This window comes from Schistocerca piceifrons, chromosome 3, assembly GCF_021461385.2.
Source record: "Schistocerca piceifrons isolate TAMUIC-IGC-003096 chromosome 3, iqSchPice1.1, whole genome shotgun sequence".
In the NCBI taxonomy this organism is placed as follows: domain Eukaryota; kingdom Metazoa; phylum Arthropoda; class Insecta; order Orthoptera; family Acrididae; genus Schistocerca; species Schistocerca piceifrons.
Window position 1 is genome coordinate 613,340,930 of NC_060140.1, and position 18,959 is coordinate 613,359,888.

The following is an 18,959-nucleotide window of genomic DNA, read 5'->3' on the forward strand; positions in this document are numbered from 1 at the left end:
CCATCAAGGTTTCTGGGGAAGAAAGTTTTGCTGGCTGACATCATCCATCTGTAGTTGATCACATGACCCCCAGGCTCATTTCCTCTTTATACATGGCCATGCTCAGATCTTCATATTTTGTTTCATGGTAGTTTTTGTGGTTAATATCAATTGTTTTTTGTTTGTTATTCGTTATAAATTGTTTTGTTTCATAACTTCTCTTGCTAAAATTTATAATAAATGACAAAAGATTAATCAATGCAGTGAGGCAACAGTCTGAATTGTATGACCTGAATGTACTAAATTAATTACTTTCAGTCTACTACATTTATAAAGCGAATTGTTTTACATACTGGTAAGGTATTTAATATCTTACAGTGAAATGGATTACACTATGGCTTCAACTTGAAGTGGAAAAAGTATTGTGGGTAGAATCAGATTGATTAGTAGATGGAATTTGTCTGTATGTCGTCAGACATTTGTATTGTTTAATAAAGAAATGGACTGAAACATTCAGAGACTGCAAGTTGTTTGTTTAAATATATGTTTGTGGCAGGCTTATTTACTGTCAAGCAGCTGTCTGAATTGCGTGTGTGAAACAGTTTAGCAAGTGTAAGTAGTTAATATTTATGTGGTTTCATTAGCTAGCCCCAGTACAAATCAGGCACTTGAACTATTAAAAGCCAAATACAAGACATAAACAAAACCCATTTAAATCTTGAAGAGATAGGTATCGAGGGAGATAATACTATTGTACATAAGTTTTCACCATACTAGCAACTAAACTTAACGTTAAACAGACCAGTTTTTCATGAGATGTGGTGGTAGCTCATAACACTGTGTTCCTTTTAGTAATTCTGAGTGCAATTTAATGTAACAAATGAAAAAAATTGATGCTTCAACTTCCTAAAATGCAAAATGAAGATTCCTCTCCCTCGAACTCCTTGTGTAGTGTGTGAAATTCCCTTTCTGTACCAGTTAATGACATTATTTGGACCCATGCTCTTTTATGTGTTGTTTTGCACTTCTGTTTTCTTTCTCTAATACACAAACTATCCCTGCAATCTGTAAACCATTTGATTCCAATAAATGTCATTTTTGTACAAATGTCAAGCTACTACATCGTGCATGTGCACTTTGTGCATAAAAACAGTTGAAAACCACCTTGCAAAGATTACAATTCTTGCAAAAAGAACAACTGAGGACAGCCATACAAGTTGAGATCATGTGACTTGAATTGACTTGATGTGCCACGGGCAGTGTGAATATATCTTGATGTGATGGAGCCATGATATGACAGTGTCATGACAGTGAGTGTTAATTGGTCTTTATTGAACTCAGAAAGTGACTGACTTCTTCCACATGCTGTTGTGGTGTTTCTTAAACATCACTGTGTGTGTTTGAATTTATTCAGAGAACTAGGGATTGAATTTATTAATATCAGGTTATGTCATGATAATCACTTTTTCAAAAACAAACCCATCCATTAAAGCCAGTTCAGAGTGTACATCACGGCACCATCACATCGTGGCACTGTTATGTCAAGGAGTATTCACACTGTCCATCACAGCACAGCACATCAAGTTAATTCAAGTCATGTGATCTCAAGTCACAGGGCTGTCCTCAACTGTTTTCTCATGCTACTTGCTATCTTTGCAAGATGATTTTCAACTGTTTTTATGCACTAAGAGCACATACAAAATGCAGTAGTGTATATATGTGGATGCTGTAGTCAACATTTGTATAAAAATGACATTTATTGGAATCAAGTGGTTTGCAGTTTGCAGGGATAGCTTGTACATTAGAGGAGGGAGACAGAAATGCAGAATAATGCAAAAAAGAGTGTGGACCCAAAAAACATCATTACATGGTACAGAGGGGAAATTTCACATGCTATGCGAGGAACTTGAGGAAGAGGAATCTGCATTTTGTAGTTTAGAAAGTTGAAGCACCAGTTTTTTCATTTCTTATGTAAAATTTCTCCCAGAATTACTATAAGGAACACAGTATTATGAGCTTTCATCACATCCCATGAAAAATTGGCCTTGTTTAGGTTAAGTTTGGTTACCAGTTCAATGCAAATTTTTGTGCAATAGTCATATCCCCCTCAATAGCTTTCCCATAAAGATGTACAAGTTTTCTTTCCAACTTGTATTTGGCTGTTAATAGTTCAAGTGCCTTATTTGTACTGGGCTTAGTTAGTGAAACCACACAAATATTGACCACTTATGCATGCAGAAGTGTTTGTGTTTTGACACTGTTGCAATGCCTGAAGTTTTCAGTCCATTTCTTTATGAAACATTACAAATACCTGACAACATATAAATAAATTCCACTTTCTAATCAGATTCTATCCAAAGTACTTTTTTCAGTTCATGTTGCAGCCAGATTGGTATCCATTATATTGTAAAGAATTAAATAAGGTACTGATATGAATAAAAATCCACTTTATAAGTATAGTAGAGTGCACATAATTTAGTACATTCATGTCGCAAAATCCATACTGTTGCCTCACTGCTTTGATTAATCTTTTGTCATTTAGTATAAATTTTAATGAAAGAAGTAACAAAACAAAACAATTTATTATGAATTAGAAACAACATACAACTAGTGTCAACCATGAAAGCCACATCAACACGAAATGGTGGTGCTCAGAGCATGACCGGGTAATGTGATGAAATGAGCTTGGGGATCACTTGATGAACAATTGACAGATGGCGTCAGCCATCAAAACTTCCTTCCTGAAAAACCTTGATGGTGCTGTGATGTCATGTGATAGGACAGGATGACCAGTGTGGATGCTGCCATTTGTAAAGCATTGCAGAATGTTTTGATGTGATGTGAAATGACATGATGTGATGTGATGGACAGTGTGAATTCGCCTTTACATTAATATTTTTTTAGTTCCATAGGATCCTATACTGAGTGCACACCTGTCCTTAACCAACATAAGTGACCATAAAGGACTGCCCAGAAACTTGTAAGTCTTATGGCCATTTTACATGATACTTTGTAGCTGTTGCCTCGAGTTGTTCCCATTGTTAATCTTGCTTACTGTCTGGACTCCAGCCCAACAGTGAAATGGACAAGCAGTAACAATCATTTCTTGAAGTAAGGCAGTCTCGGTTACAAAATCCTTTTTACGCACAGGGAATGACATGTTGAGACCTGTTAAGGCATCATCAGATTGATGTAAAAATTACTGTGGAAAACCAACATTCATCTGTTAATGCCCACATATGGCATTAAGATGAGATTTATCATCCCATGACAACGGGATGATGGTTCCTTATAAAATTTTATCTTAATACCATATGTGAGCCCTTAATGCAGAAATGCTTGTTTTCCACATTACTTTTTATGCCAATCTGATGATGCCCCAAAAGGGTGAAATGAGTTGTTTCCTGTAAATAAAAAGATTTTGCAACCAAGACTGTCTTATTTCAAGAAATTCATAGGTGGTTACTGTACCAGGTGCCCAGCATAGAATGGAACCATTTTTAGTATCAATAATTGATGCTAGTAGAAATCCTTGGATAACAGAAGAGATTATGAAATTTAAATGAAGCAAGCAAAAAGGAATACAAACGTCTCAAAAATGAGACCGACAGGAAGTGCAAAATGGCTAAGCAGGGATGGCTAGAGGACAAATGTAAGAGTATAGAGGCATATATCACTAGGGGTTAGGTAAATACTGCCTACAGGAAAGTTAGAGAGACCTTTGGAGACAAGAGAACCACCTGTATGAATATCTAGAGCTCAGATGGAAAACCAGTTCAGAGCAAAGAAGGGAAACAAGAGGTGGAAGGAGTACATAGAGGGTCTATACAAGGGTGATGTACTTGAGGGCAATGTTAATGGAAATGGAAGAGGATGTAGATGAAGATAAAATGGAAGATATGATACTACCTGAAGAATTTGATAGAGCACTGAAAGACTGAAGTTGAAACAAGGCTCCTGGAGTAGACAGCACTCCATTAGAACTACTGATTGCCTTGGGAGAGCCAGCCATGACAAAACTCTTCCATCTGGTGAGCAAGATGTAAGAGACAGGTGAAATAACTTCAGACTTCAAGAAGAATGTAATAACATCAATCCCAAAGAAAGCATGCGTTGACAGGTGTGAAAATTAACGAACTATCAGTTTAATAAGTCACAAAACTGTTAGAAGCATACTTTAGGGAAGATCAGTTTGGATTCCGTTGAAATGTTGGAACATGGGAGGCCATACTGACCCTATGACTTATCTTATAAGATGGATTAAGGAAAGGAAAATCTACATTTCTAGCATTTGTAGACTTAGAGAAAGCTTTTGACAATGTTAACTGGAATAGTCTCTTCCAAATTCTGAAGGTGGCAGGGATCAAATACAGGGAGTGAAAGGCTATTTACAATTTGTACAGATACTAGACGGCAATTATAAGAGTCGAAGGACATGAAAGGGAAGCAGTGGTTGGGAAGGGACTGAGACAGGGTTGTAGCCTATCCCCAATGCTATTCAATCTGTATATTGAGCAAGCAATAAAGGGAAAAAAAAGGAAAATCCATGGAGAAGAAATGAAAACTTTGAGGTTTGCGTATGACATTGTAATTCTGTCAGAGACATCAAAGGACTTGGAAGAGCAGTTGAATGGAATGGAAGGTGTCTTGAAAGGAAGATACAAGATGAACATCAATAGAAATAAAATGAGGATAATGGAGTGTACTCAAATTAAATCAGGTGATGCTGAGGGATTTAGATTAGGAAATGAGACACTTAAAGTAGTAGACGAGCTTTGCTATTTGCGGAGCAAAAAACTGATGATGGTCGAAGTAGAGAGGATATAAAATGTAGACTGGCAGTGGCAAGGAAAGCATTTCTGAAGAAGAGAAATTTGTTAACATCAAGTATAGACTTAAGTGTCATAAAGTCTTTTCTGAAAGTATATGTATGGAGTGTAGCCATGTATAGAAGTGAAACATAGACGATAAATAGTTTAGACAAGAAGACAATACAATAGGAGCTTTCGAAATGTGGTGCTACAGAAGAATTCTGAAGACTAGATGGGTAGATCACTTAACTAATGAGGAGGTACTGAATACAATTGTGGAGAAAAGGAATTTGTGGCACAACTGGACTAGAAGAGGCAACAAGGGATCACCAATGTAGTATGGGAGGGAAGTGTAGAGGGTAAAAATGGTAGAGGAAGACCAAGGGATGAATATACTATGCAGATTCAGAAGGATGTAGGTTGCAGTAGTTACTTTGAGATGAGGAAGCTTGCACAGGATAGAGTAGCATGGAGAGCTGCAGTCTCTGGACTGAAGGCCACAACAACAACAACAACAACAACAATTGTTACTTTTGGAAGTTGCTCTCAAGGCATTACACAAATTGGATTAATACAATTTCCAGCCCATAGCTAGACTGAAGCACTCGAGATTCCTGCTCAGCAACTGAAGAAGATTGGTAGAGAAGTTGTAGAAATATCATACAAAACAATAACGTTAACTCAGTTTCAAATATCTGGTGATCATCAATGTCACTGAAAAAGTTTGAAAAATCTTGATCTCAGAAAGAGAAAATAGAGTGTTTATTCATCAAAAGCAAGCAGTAACAGTATTGTGTTAAGTAAATAACTACAATTTTTGATGAGGTTTCTTGAAGTGTCTTGAAATTTTTGCACTTGCTTCAGGATGGGTTTACTCCTTAATAATATTTGTTGTTGGTAATAGAAATTAGTTTTTTGTCTTCTTGTGTACCTTCCAGAGTGAGTTGTAATAACCTAGTTCAAAAGTGTCCAACAGCTACCATCAAACATTTAGCAAGAACATCTTTACCAGTCAAAAGAAAATTAAGGAATATACTTGATTAGCTATTCACATAAATTATTCACACCTCCTGTTTACTCCTTTTTCTATTATTGAAGACATATATAACTGTTATTCTTATATAAATATTAGTGCTTACTTTCAAACATTAGGTTAGCAGTAGCTAATAAGCAATAGGTGTTTAATATAATTCAGGAAGCAACAGCTTTTTAAATGTAACATCTTTCCTACTAATTTTGCTGTATTAAATTTGGTCTGTGTTAACACAGATATTGTGGATTAGTCCAGCAATAGTTTTCTGTTTACACAGTGTACTGATTCATTTTCTAACATCTGCTTATCTTTTCAATTACTATTTGTTGACTACATGATTAATGGAAAATCTCATATGAGATGTGAAACAAATACTAACAAAGAGATAGAGGGGCTGGCCAGTACTTACCTCAGCTCAGTACAGCCGATAGATACACATAAAACAGAACCGAAAATTTACGTTCCTAGCTTTCGGAACAGATGTTCCTTCATCGGGGAGGAGAGAGAGGAAAGAAAGGGAAGAAGGGAAAGGAGATTCAGTTACTCACAACCCAGGTTATGAAGCAACAGGGAAAGGAAAATAGGGAGGGTAGCAAGGATGGAGGCATGGTTGTCAGAGGGAAGCCAAAGATATTCTACTGTAAATACTGTGCCAGCTTCAAACCAAAGAGGATGCATACAGAAGTAAAGAGGTATATAGTAAAGATAAACACAACTATGTAGGATGAAAAGATGCGTGAATGGCTAAAGAGGAAAGGGAAAGAGGAGAAGACTGAAGAGTAAATGGGATTGAGGTTGTTTAACGTAGGTTCAGTCCAGGGGGATGGCGGGATGAAAGGATGTGTTGGAGTGCAAGTTCCCATCTCTGCAGTTCAGAGGGACTGGTGTTGGGTGGGAGAAGCCAAATGGCACATACGGTGTAGCAGGTTCCTAGGTCCCTAGAATTATGCTGGAGGGCATGCTCCGCTACTGGGTATTGGGCATCTCCTAGGCGGACAGTTCGTCTGTGTCCGTTCATGCGCTCAGCCAGTTTAGTTGTTGTCATGCCGATGTAAAAGGCTGTGCAGTGCAGGCATGTCAGTTGATAAATGACATGTGTAGTTTCACACGTGGCCCTGCCTTGAATTGTGTATGTTTTACCAGTAGCGGGGCTGGAGTAGGTGGTTGTGGGGGGATGCATGGGGCAGGTTTTGCAGCGGGGTCGGTTACAGGGGTAGGAACCGAACCCTACAATATTTCCAGACTACCTTCTCCACCCAGCGATTCCCGGCTGGGCCAGAGATTTTCTCCGCTCAGGGACTGGGTGTTGAGTTGTCCTAATCATCATCATTTCATCCCCATCGACGTGCAAGTTGCCGAAGTGGCATCAAATCGAAAGACTTGCACCAGGCGAACGGCCTACCCGACGGGAGGCCCTCGTCACACGGCATTAAACTGCAACAAACTGTCCATTCGCATGAATGGACACAGGCAGACAGTGTTTGTTGGTAATGAGGATCACCCTGTGGCTAAACATGCCTTGGTGCACGGCCAGCACATCTTGGCACAGTGTTACACTGTCCGGGTTATCTGGATACTTCCCACTAACACCAACCTGTCAGAACTCCGGAGATGGGAACTTGCCCTTCAGCATATCCTTTCTTCTCGCTATCTGCCAGGCCTCAATCTCCGCTAATTTCTAATTTCAATTTGCCGCCGCTCATACCTCACCTGTCTTTCAACTTCATCTTTGCCTCTGTACATCCGCCCCGACTGACATCTCTGCCCAAACTCTTTGCCTTTACAAATGTCTGCTTGTGTCTGTGTATGTGTGGATGGATATGCGTGTGTGTGCGAGTGTATACCTGTCCTTTTTTCCCCCTAAGGTAAGTCTTTCCGCTCCCGGGATTGGAATGACTCCTTACCCTCTCCCTTAAAACCCATATCCTTTTGTCTTTCCTTCTCCTTCCCTCTTTCCTGACGAGGCAACCATTGGTTGCGAAAGCTAGAATTTTGTGTGTATGTTTGTGTTTGTTTGTGTGTCTATCGACCTGCCAGCGCTTTTGTTTGGTAAGTTTCATCATCTTTCTTTTTAGATATATTTTTCCCACGTGGAATGTTTCCCTCTATTATATTCAATAAATAAATACATAAATAAGTAAATAAATGCATTTCATTTATTTGCAAAGACAGAACATACCTCCTTGAACAGAAACATTGATCCTCAAATTCTGATTACTACATTCAAAGCAATTTATAAATAATTAATAGTTTATGTTGCAATGTTTTTGTAAGATATATTTTTAAAAAGTCACAGAAATGATATAATCATTATAATTATAAATGTGAATGACTAAATTTTGAAATAAGTACAATGAACAAAAAATAATTGCTTTTCTGCGATAACAAATTTTACACAAAATTCGTGTTTTTACTCCTGTGCACCAAAACCACACTGAATGTAAATTTACCACATGTGCACTATTGGACTGTGTTGTGAACTAATATTTTTTTATTTATTTATTATTTTACATGTCTAATTTTGTAGGACCAAATTGAGGAGCAAACCTCCAAGGTCATGGAACATATTGGTACATGAAATTACAACATAATAGTAATAACAGATAAAATAAAATGTTTATGAACCCAAAAAAAGAAAAAAGAAAAACAGTCATAAGTTTTATTATATGTAATCAACAATATAACACACAAATCAGCTTAATTTTTAAAGGAACACCTTGACAGAATAGAAGGAGTGACCCATGAGGAAACTTTTCAGTTTTGATTTAAAAGTGCTTGGATAATTGCTAAGATTTTTGAATTCTTGTGGGAGCTTATTGAAAATGGATGCAGCAGTATACTGCACACCTTTCTCCACAAGAGTCAGGGAAGTGCAATCCAAATGCAGATTGGATTTCTGCCTAGTTTTAATTGAGTGAAAGCTGCTAATTCTTGGGAATATGCTGATATTGTTAACAAGAAAGGACAGCAAAGAATATATATATTGAGAGCCCAGTGTCAGAATATTCAAACTAATGAGCAGGGGTCGACAAGAGGTTCATGAACTTACATCACTTATTGCCCAAACTGCCTGTTTCTGAGCCAAAAATATCCCTTTAGAATGGGAACAGTTACCCCAAAATATAATACCATGTGTTATAAGCGAATGAAAATAAGCAAAGTAGACCACTTTTCGTGTTGAACTATCACTTACTTCAGATACCATTCGTATAGTAAAAATGGTAACATTAAGTCTTCGAACAAGATCCTGAACATAGGCTTTACATGACAGTTTGCTGTCTATCTGAATACCTAGAAATTTGAACTGTTAAGTTTCACTAATTATATACACATACTGTGAAATTAAAACAATGGGTTTTGTTTAATTGTGTGTTAAAAACTGTAAAAACTGAGTCTTACTATGATTTATGAACTTATGTCATGAACTGCATGATTTGAAATAGTGCCAATATGTATCAGATTCTCCAGTATGAGACAAAAGAAAGTGCACTTACCATTTCCATTACAAGTTCCTACTTTTGGTGACAACAGTGGCTCTAATTCAGCTGGGTATTGAGTCAAACTGAACTTCAGTGACAGATAAAGTTATGTCATTCCATGCTGCTTCAGCTCCATGCCACAGTTCATCAATTGTAGTGGCTGATAAGTGGTGGCTTGCCAGTCTTTTGGTAACTGATGACAGGATGTTTTAACACATTAGCAATCTCGAGAATGTGCTGGCCTGTGCAAAAGTCAAACATGCTGTATATGAAGATAGCCTGTGACAGCATGGACAACAAGTGCTCATAGATTATCTTGCTGAAAGAAATGTCACTGAAACCTCTAAGAGAGGGCAGCAGCCACCACCCTTAATGCTTGAGAAATGTAAAATGCCCTTAATGCTTGAGAAATGGAAAAGCTGCTGTCCAAATTACTGACTGTTTGAACCAGAGATGATTTTATTATGCACCCAGTGGCACAACATACCATCATGCCAAGTATGGGGCCAATATATCAGTGTTGTTGGTGTTGTTATGGTCTTCAGTCCAAAGTTGTGTTTGACACAGCACTATACTAGTATATCCTGTGCAAGCCTCTTTATCATTGCATAATTACAGCAGATTACATCTGTTTGAACCTGCTTACTGTACTTCAGTGTTGGTCTCCCTCTACAATTTTTACCTTCCACACTTCCCTCCATTACCATACTGATGAACACTTTACGCCTCAGGTTGTGTTCTATCACTTAATCCCTTCATTTAGTAAGACTTCACAAAAAATTTCTTTTTTCTCCAGTTCATTTCAGTACCTCCTCATTACTTATTCAATCTACTCACCTAATCTTCAGCATTTCCCTCTAGTACCACAATTCAGAAGCTTCTGCTCTCTGCTTAGATGAACTGTTTTTCACCAACATTTCACTTCTGTACAAGGCTACACTCCTGGAAAATACACCCATAAAAATTTCCCAACATTTAAATTTATATTTGATGTTAACAAATCTTTCTTTTTCAGAAAGGCTTTTCTTTTCATTGTTAATCTGCACTTTATATTCTCTCTCTGCTACACCAGTGTCCATTAACTTCTCTTCAAAGTTCTTTCGCTTTGCTAACAGAGTTGTAATATCATCAGCAGATGTCAACCTCTGTATTTCTTCTCCCTTAATTTCAATACACTTTCCAAATTTCTCCTTTACTGCTTGCCTGGTGTCCAGATTGAATAATATCGGGGGTGGACCACAACCCTGTTTCACACCTTTCTTAACTACTGCTCCCTTTTCATGTTCTTAAGTGCCTATAACTGCACAGTGGTTTCAGTATGAGTTGTATGAATAACCTGTCATTCCATCTATTTTATCACTGCTATCTTCAGAATTTCAAAGAATGTTTTCCAGTCAACAGTGTCAAAATATTTCTCGAAATTTAGAAATAGTGTAAATGTAGATTTGACTTTCTTTAATCGATCTTCTAAGATAAGCCTTAAGATCAGTTTGCTTGTATGTGCCTACTCAACAACTGCTTCCTTTTCATGTCCTTCAATTCTTATAACTGCAGATTGGTTTCTGTATGAGTTATGTCAATAACATTTGTTTCCTCACTATCTTCAGAATTTGAAAGAGTATTTACCAGTCACCACTGTCAAAAAATTCTCTAAATTTACAAATGGTATAAATGTAGGTTTGCCCTTATTCTTAACCTACTATAGCCCTTCTATAGCTTCCTTCCACAGTACAGCTTTCCCTTCTTGGTTAGCACTGGGTTGCCATCTGAGCTCCTCATATTCATATAACTGCTTCTTTTGGTCAAATGTCTCATTCATTTTCCTGTAAGTGGTATTTATTTTTTCCCAAGTCATGCATGCTTCAAGTCTTGCATTTGTTCTCTAGCCGTACCTGATCAGCCATTTTGCACTTTCTGTTAGTCTCATTTTTTAAATGTCTGGACTGGAACCACAGCACAGGAATTAAAACCACTATAGCAATGGTGAAAGAGGCATTTTATAAGAAAGAAGAACTTTCTGTAATAGTATGGCAAAGATTTGAGAAGAAGAATAATTTGAGTAAAAAACTAATTAAGTCTGTATGGAGCGTCCTCCTGTATGCTGCTTAAATGTTGCTAATGAGGAAGAAATACAGAGCAAAGCTGGAGGCTTTTGACTTGTGGATGTGGTGGAGGCTAGAAAAAATAAATTGGATTGATAGAGTGAAACTTGGAAAGCTACTGAGAAAAGTGCAAGAGTGAAGACAGTTACCAAATGTAATAAGAAGGAAATGAAACTGGATTGGAATATATTAAGAAAGAAGGAGGGGCATATAAAAAACATCTTAGAGGGATATGTGGAAGGAAAGAAGAGGTGAAGGAGTATGAGATTTCAGATATCGGATGATGTGTTGGACAGCAGCACATACAGCAGTTTTAAGAAGGATGAAGTGGATCACAGGATATGGAGATGCAAAGGACCTGCAAATATAGCAGAAAACTATGTAGGAAACTGTACACCTTGATGAAGATTTCTCGGGTCTCCAGCCGGGTGGTAATGTTGATATCTCGCGATGTTTCGGGGAGTGTCATACTACCCATCTTTGCCGAAATCCTTCTGGTGCTACATATCTGCAGAAACCTATCAAGGACTTGTTGAATCCATTACATGCAGAATTGCTGCTGTATTGTATTTCAAAGCCGGCCGCTGTGGTCAAGCAGCTCTAGGCGCTTCAGTCTGGAACTGCGCAACTGCTCCAGTCGCAGGTTCGAATCCTGCCTTGGGCATGAATGTGTGTGATGGCCTTAGGTTAGTTAGGTTTAAGTAGTGCTAATTTCTAGGGGACTGGTGACCTCAGATGTTACGTCCCATAGTGCTCAGAGCCATTGGAACCATTTGTATTTCAAAAGTGGGCCAACACATTATTAAGCAGGTGGTCATAAAGTTTTGGCTCATCAGTATAAGTACAGAAATTATGAAAGAAGTTAATAACAGTAATTATTTTGCCTGCAAGCATGTACATAACAGTGTGCCTTTGTGCTATCTTTAAATAAGCCATGTTAAGGTATCTTTGCCATTAGTCAAAAACTGAAAGTGTATTTTATGAAAGATTGAAACATAGCAGTAGTTGTATTACTCATTTGTAAAAGTGAAGGTAACCATGCAATATTATTCTATGACTTTTCCAAGGTCTTTCATTGCCAACATAATAAATTAATTGGGAAATTATAGTATTAATGACGTGTATGGCTCGGTGGTTAACAGAGTAAATAACAGATTGCAAACACATAGACCAGGGTCCAATTGTTTCTAGGATTTTTCTGTCACTTGTCACTTCTTTCAAGCTTCAAAATGATTTATTACTGTGAAAAATGCCAAGCTGCATCGTGGTTTGGAGGCCTTGACTGAAACCAGCTCTCTGAGATTGCAGGCGTGTGTGCAAGTCGTGTTTGTGTGTGTGTGTGTGTGTGTGTGTGTGTGTGTGTGTTTGTGTGCATGTGTGTATGTGTGTATGTGTGTCTACTGCTGACAAAGACCTTAATGGCCGAAAGCTATAACTGTGTGAATCTTTTTGCTGTGCCTATCACAACTCAGCATCTCCGCTATATGGTGAGTAGCAACTTTCCTTTTCTGGTATTGTTACATTCCATCCTGGATTTTCCATTGTTTGATTTAAAAGTCATCTTTGTTTTCTATATGCATAGATGTTTCATACTGTATTTGACAAATGTTTGCAGGAGGAGGTGGAGGAGAGGAACTTCGTGTAATAATTATGATGCTGTGATGTAGAGATTTGCAAGTACTGATTTCTTTATTTTGAGTACAATTCCCCTCTCTGGCTGTTCTTTCTTCTTTCCTTGGACTTCATCTCCTGTGTAGCCTGGCCTGTGCTGGAGATAAAATTCATGCTTATCTAGGTTCAACAAGTTACCAGATGAGTGAAGTATCTTTTTGAAGACGTACATCTATTCTCCCAACTTATAGACCTCTGTAAAGCCCCATATACAATTGTCTGCAAATTAGCTTTGACAAATAATCTATTGTTAACAAAATTATAAACAGCTCAATGTCCGTTCCCTAACAGGCTTTAGTGCAGACTCTGTGGTGGAACCTGCTCTTCTTCTTCTTCTCTTTCTTCTTCTCCTTCTTCTTCCTTTTATGAACTAATCCATTGTGAAGGATTGTACTGTTCTATGGTGCACAACATGTCTCAGAGGCACTGATGCATTTCCATGGAATAATCCCCAAATCAGCAATCGCTGGAAGGCTTGACCAAAATGCAAAGCTGCCCCCTTCCTGCAGAAATGTTGTTTCCATTACACTTAGTCACATGCACAAACAATACAGATCCTCCACCCAATATTGTATTTTCAAAAGTGCCAAAAAATATTAATAAAGATTAACTCTGTTTTTAGCAAGCATCATTTGTCGGTACTATTAATATTGTGCAATTCATCACTTCACAGAAGTGGTTTCGTTACACCTCAATGCCTGTGCATCACACAGCACTTCATCTTAAATGTGAGTTATGGTCAGCCAGTCTTCTCTCTCATTTGTTACTTTCTATCTTCTCTTATGTTTGTATATTATGCTTTCCAATGCATTTGCACAGCTATCTTCATTTAATTTTAATTTCTATTGACTGCTGTTCTGGCAAGTGCCTGAGATGAAGTTCATGTTTCATGCCATTGGCTGTCTCTGCCATCTGTTATCTGTGGGTTTTTTTTTTTTTTTTTTTTTTTTTCATTGGCTTGTGCTGAAACAGGGGTTTTGGACCCAGAACCAGAAGTTTGATATTTTACATCTGTTTTTAAGGATACTTGTCTTACTTACATTTTATGGCCTTCCCCTGTCTGGCATGGACTACAGTTATTACGCCTGTCACTGTTTCGTCATACTCCTACATTAATTCTTTAATTAAATGTAATACAAAAATGCAACAATAAATGGTGCGATTCTTGTTTCACATTTTTATTCAGCCTGTTGTCTTAATGCAAACAAAAAGAATTGAAGCATACAGTTATGCATAGGGCTAACCTTATTCGTGGGAGAGTTCAGAAAACATGGCTGATGACTGTGAGAGGGAGGCAGCAGTGGCAATATAGGAATGCAGATGGGGAGAGGAAGACATGAATGTGGCTCAAGTACCAGCATCAGTGAGCTTTCACATCACTTGACAATATGGCGGATGGATGGTTGCGAAGGGGAGACTGCGGGGAAGAGGGTATATGTGCAGGATGAGTACAGTTAGCGTCCAAGAACAGGGGTGAAGGTGAGTGCAGAGCAGAAGCCTCAGGCTTTTCAGTAGCTCAAGAAAGGGTTTGTCCAAAAGATACTAAAGTTCTCCATTTTGTTTATGTGCCTTTCAAGGCCTCACAGCCCCTACTATTTAGTGGCTTCTTACCTTTACTCTGTACATTATTTACATTCTATCAGGAAAAAATGTTCAAATGTTTGTGAATTCAGAAGGGACCAGACTGCTGAGGTCATCGGTCCCTAGACTTACACACTACTTAAACTAACGACAACACACACACCCATGCCCGAGGGAGGACTTGAACCTCCAGCAAGAGGGGCCGCACTATTTGTGACATGGCGCCTCTAACTGCGCGGCCATTCCATCAAGACTTCCAATTACCAAGAACAAGTATGTTTCTATCCAAATTTCTTATGTTGGTAATCACAAGTTTGCCAGATCCATGGTCAAATTAGCAACACATGTTTTACTACAGGCTCAGTGGAGCTGAAAATCCTATATTATTGGCAGAATATATATGGCCACTTATGTGCTACCATTTTCTACCATTTGTCATCTGGTGCTGGGTAAAGGCCTCCTCAACAGTTGTGCATGTACAAGCATCTTGAGTTGTTTACATCTGTGTTTGTCCTACATGTTTTCTAATGTCATTTAGTCACATTCTGTTACTTCATTTTAATGTTTATTTATTTCTTTATCATTTGGAATCCAGCAAAGAACTTCCTTGTCTCCTCTATCTTCTTCTCACTTGGCTGCAGGTCTGGCTAACTCTATTTCTTTTCCATCACAGTCATGATTACATCTTTCACTACAGCTGGTTATCTGATTCATTTGTTTCTTTTTGCCTCTCCAAGCAATATCCAACCTGCATTTCCCATCCTCACTGAACAATGGCTTCAACATCTGTTGGTACCAAAAGTCAAGATTGATAGTACACATTGATTGTAAAGCTTCCTTCAAGTTGTATGTGAACTTATAAATGAATTAGATACCACCGTACATCTGCATGTAAATTTTTTAGAGAAATAGGGGAGGTCAAACATAAATAAAGGGGATGAATTATGATAATACAGGGTGATTCATGAAGATATGCAAATATTTTAATATGTCATTCTACAAGTAAAAATAAAGAATAAAGTTCATATAAACATAGGTCTGCAATGTTTAGTTATGGAGTTACGGCTAATGAAAAGTGTTGCCTGAAATTTGGCAACTTCACTAATACAAAGCCATCACAAAACTGCAAAAGGTTAAAGTAAGGCACGATTTCCATTTATTTTGTTGTTATGTCCCAGAAATGTGTCTGCAGTAGTTTTGCAGAACATCAAGAGAAGCAAAGATTATTATACAAGTAAATTTATTTACTTTCCTGCACATGCAACAAAATCTGTTCATACACATGCAGCTAAATACACTGAACGCAGTGGAGACAGTTTTGAACATTTCTTGTGAATGTATTGTGAAATTGTACGTACACTGTACAACTTCCTTAACACTGAGCTTTGTTTTTCTGGTTTAATAGGAATTCACTTGTATTATGGTATTAATAAAAGCAGATTATCTGACACATTCATACAGTTTCAGTTAACATTATTACTATCATTTTTCCATATTTAAATTCTCGACAACTTCTGTTGAAAACTTGTGCAATGGTCTGGAATTTAAAAAACAAACTGGGCCAAGTAGTTAATAAAGAAAACTTTTTATGAAATTATGTCTTTGCTTCTCTGGATGTTCTGGAAAACTACTGCAGATACACATCTGGGACATGTTTTATTAGATTCACCAGATCAATAACAACAAAATAAACGGAAATCATGCTTTACTTTAATCTCGTACAGTTTTGCGATGGCTTCATATTAGCAAACTTGATAAATTTCAGGCAAAATCTTTTCTTAGCCGTAACTCCCTAACTAAACATCTGCAGACCTATGTTTATATGAACTACTTTCTGTAGTTTTACGTGTAGAATAACATATTAAAATATTTGCATATCTTCGTTAATCACCCTGTATGTGAGGAACATGTGTAGTCTATTGCATGGAAAAAGCATGTAATAAGCAATAATGAATCAATAAAATTAAAGAGCAGAGAAACTGTTTAATTAATTAATGCCTTTAATTTTTCAAAGAAATAAAAACAGAACAAAAATCAGCTTCAATTTCTCACACTTCATGTTAATAAAAGAGTGTGAAACATTGGAGGAAAAACTAATGTTAAATACTTGCTAATTGCAGTCTATTGAAGATTTGTCCCAGAAGATCCCAAATGATGTAGGGCATGAGAGCAGAAATGCAGATAATCTATCAGAAAGACCAGTAAGTACAAATTTATCGAAACTTGCTCCACTCAGCTCAATCAGTGAAGTTACTCTGAGTAACTATGATTCTGACAAACTTGCAGTGAGTGCCAGTGACAGTGATGACAGATCTGAAGTATATTAGTCTTTTATTTATATCCGCTAAAAGTAAAAAGTACTTAAAAATGTTTTGTACAAAAATATGTGTTCATATATTAAGCATTTATTTAAAAGGCTTCATGCTGATACTAATCTTCATTAGTTAAAGTACTTTAGTGTGGTAGCTGTAGTGAGCACTACTGGAAATGGAACTATCTTTTTTTATTTTTAGAAGCTGTAAAAATAATGGTATATTCACATTAAATCACCATATGTGGTGATCACATAAAATATATCATTAAAATTTTGCACATGTATAAGAGTTGTAGCAGTATTCTTATAAAAATGAATTTCATACATGTATGTGTCTTTTCATCAACTGTAAAGGTTGTCACAATCACGTAAATAGCTCAGGTTGGGTTTTAAACCAAGTGTTTTTTTTTTTTTAATATATAATGAATCATAGCTGTCAGCCATAACTACAGGAAACAGCAGGATGTGAACCCTCATTCACTTTGAAATTCAATTGAGATTGAATGTGCACTGCTGACACATTTTTCATTAGCAGTGAGAATACTAAGCCAAGGATAGAGGCAGTGCAAAAGTACTCTAACTGTCTATCTGTTTCTACTTTTTTTTCTCTATATCCCCTCCAAAGTCATTTTCTTTTGTAGTAGTTTTCCATAAGTAAGCTATGGTACATTTTCCCCAATCTGCCCTCTCAAGCACGGAATGAAAATGTTCCCAATACAGTTGAATCCTTTATCATTCCATGCACTTTTCTTGTTATGTCTCAGTAAATGCTTTCAATTTCTGTACTGAACTTATATTCTATCACTTTAACTGTCATTCTTACTGAAGGATACATAAAATGTGTGCACATTAAAGCTTAATTTGTACACATTTATTTTACTCCTAAGATAATTTATTTTTGAAATGAAAGACATTTTATTTCTATAACTGTAACACAATTTAGCAAGAGAAAACAAGACAATGTTGGGCATAGATAAAAGAATCTTAGCTACAATAATACTGGACAAAAAATTGTGCTGCACCTCACGGATGAAATTCTGTCCATTAACAACCCATGTCTAGATGAAGAATCTGAAATATTCAAGAGTTTCATTACCATGGCTGTCAAGATAGTAGTGATCATGGGATTTACTTTATAACTTGGATATTTGATCGAAATTTATGTATTTTATTAAAAATTATAGCTGGCTTTGCAAAACCGTATCACTTACACTTGCTATTGGTTGTGGCTATTATATAACTTCTTGAAGTTAGCAGCATTATCTTTTCACACTAGGAAGGAAAAAACCTATTATTATGAAAGATTGAATGGCATAGTATTGACTGAATATGAAAAAAGATTTAGTCATATAGTATGATTCATTCACATGGTAGATAAAGAAATATTTACCTTTTCTTCAAATTAATGGTATTGGCTTTTTGTTATTGTCACCCATGTTGCTTTAAAATTGTTTGATTATTAATCATTTGTATTCTTAGAATTAAGATTAATTTTAATTCAGAAGGCACTAAATTCATTTAATTATGGCATTGTATTTATTATTGTCACCTGACTCCCCTTCAAATTTCATTTTCATGGATAAAATAAGCTTTGTACAGCAGTTTCTTTTGCTACTAATATCCAAAATTCAGTACACAGTGTGAGTACTAATGATGGGGGAATATGAGCATATATGCATTTAATTATTTATTGTAATTCCTGAGAAAGAAGTTTATGTCTCCATAAAACTCTCCTTTGTGTACCACAAATGTACAAGCTATTTATGTAAACAGTTATATGTTACAACCACATCTACTACTATGAGGATTATTTTATATTCTTATTTTTTAGTACGTCACCCTGTCTATTTCTGTTAAAGGAGGTGACAATGTTAAGAGTTTTTATTTATGGTTATAAAAGTTTTATTTTATTGTCTTAATCAGTACAGAAGTGTTACAAGGCAACAAAGCATTGTGTATGGTTGTAAATTCACATGTGTGTGTGTGTGT

The 18,959-nt window shown here is 36.8% G+C and overlaps 1 protein-coding gene across 6 annotated transcripts in view; it reads left to right on the forward strand.

Moving 5' to 3' along the window:
• Window positions 1-18,959, forward strand: part of LOC124788247 (neurexin-4) — a 545,350-nt gene that overhangs the window by 511,735 nt on the left and 14,656 nt on the right. For 3 of the 6 annotated variants that reach the window (XM_047255435.1, XM_047255434.1, XM_047255437.1), the window contains exon 34: window positions 16,777-16,857. The exons of the other annotated variants lie outside the window; for them this stretch is intronic. In XM_047255435.1, coding sequence (XP_047111391.1) covers window positions 16,777-16,857 — 81 coding nt within the window. The remainder of the gene's footprint in view (window positions 1-16,776; window positions 16,858-18,959) is intronic. 6 annotated transcript variants of the gene reach the window in all.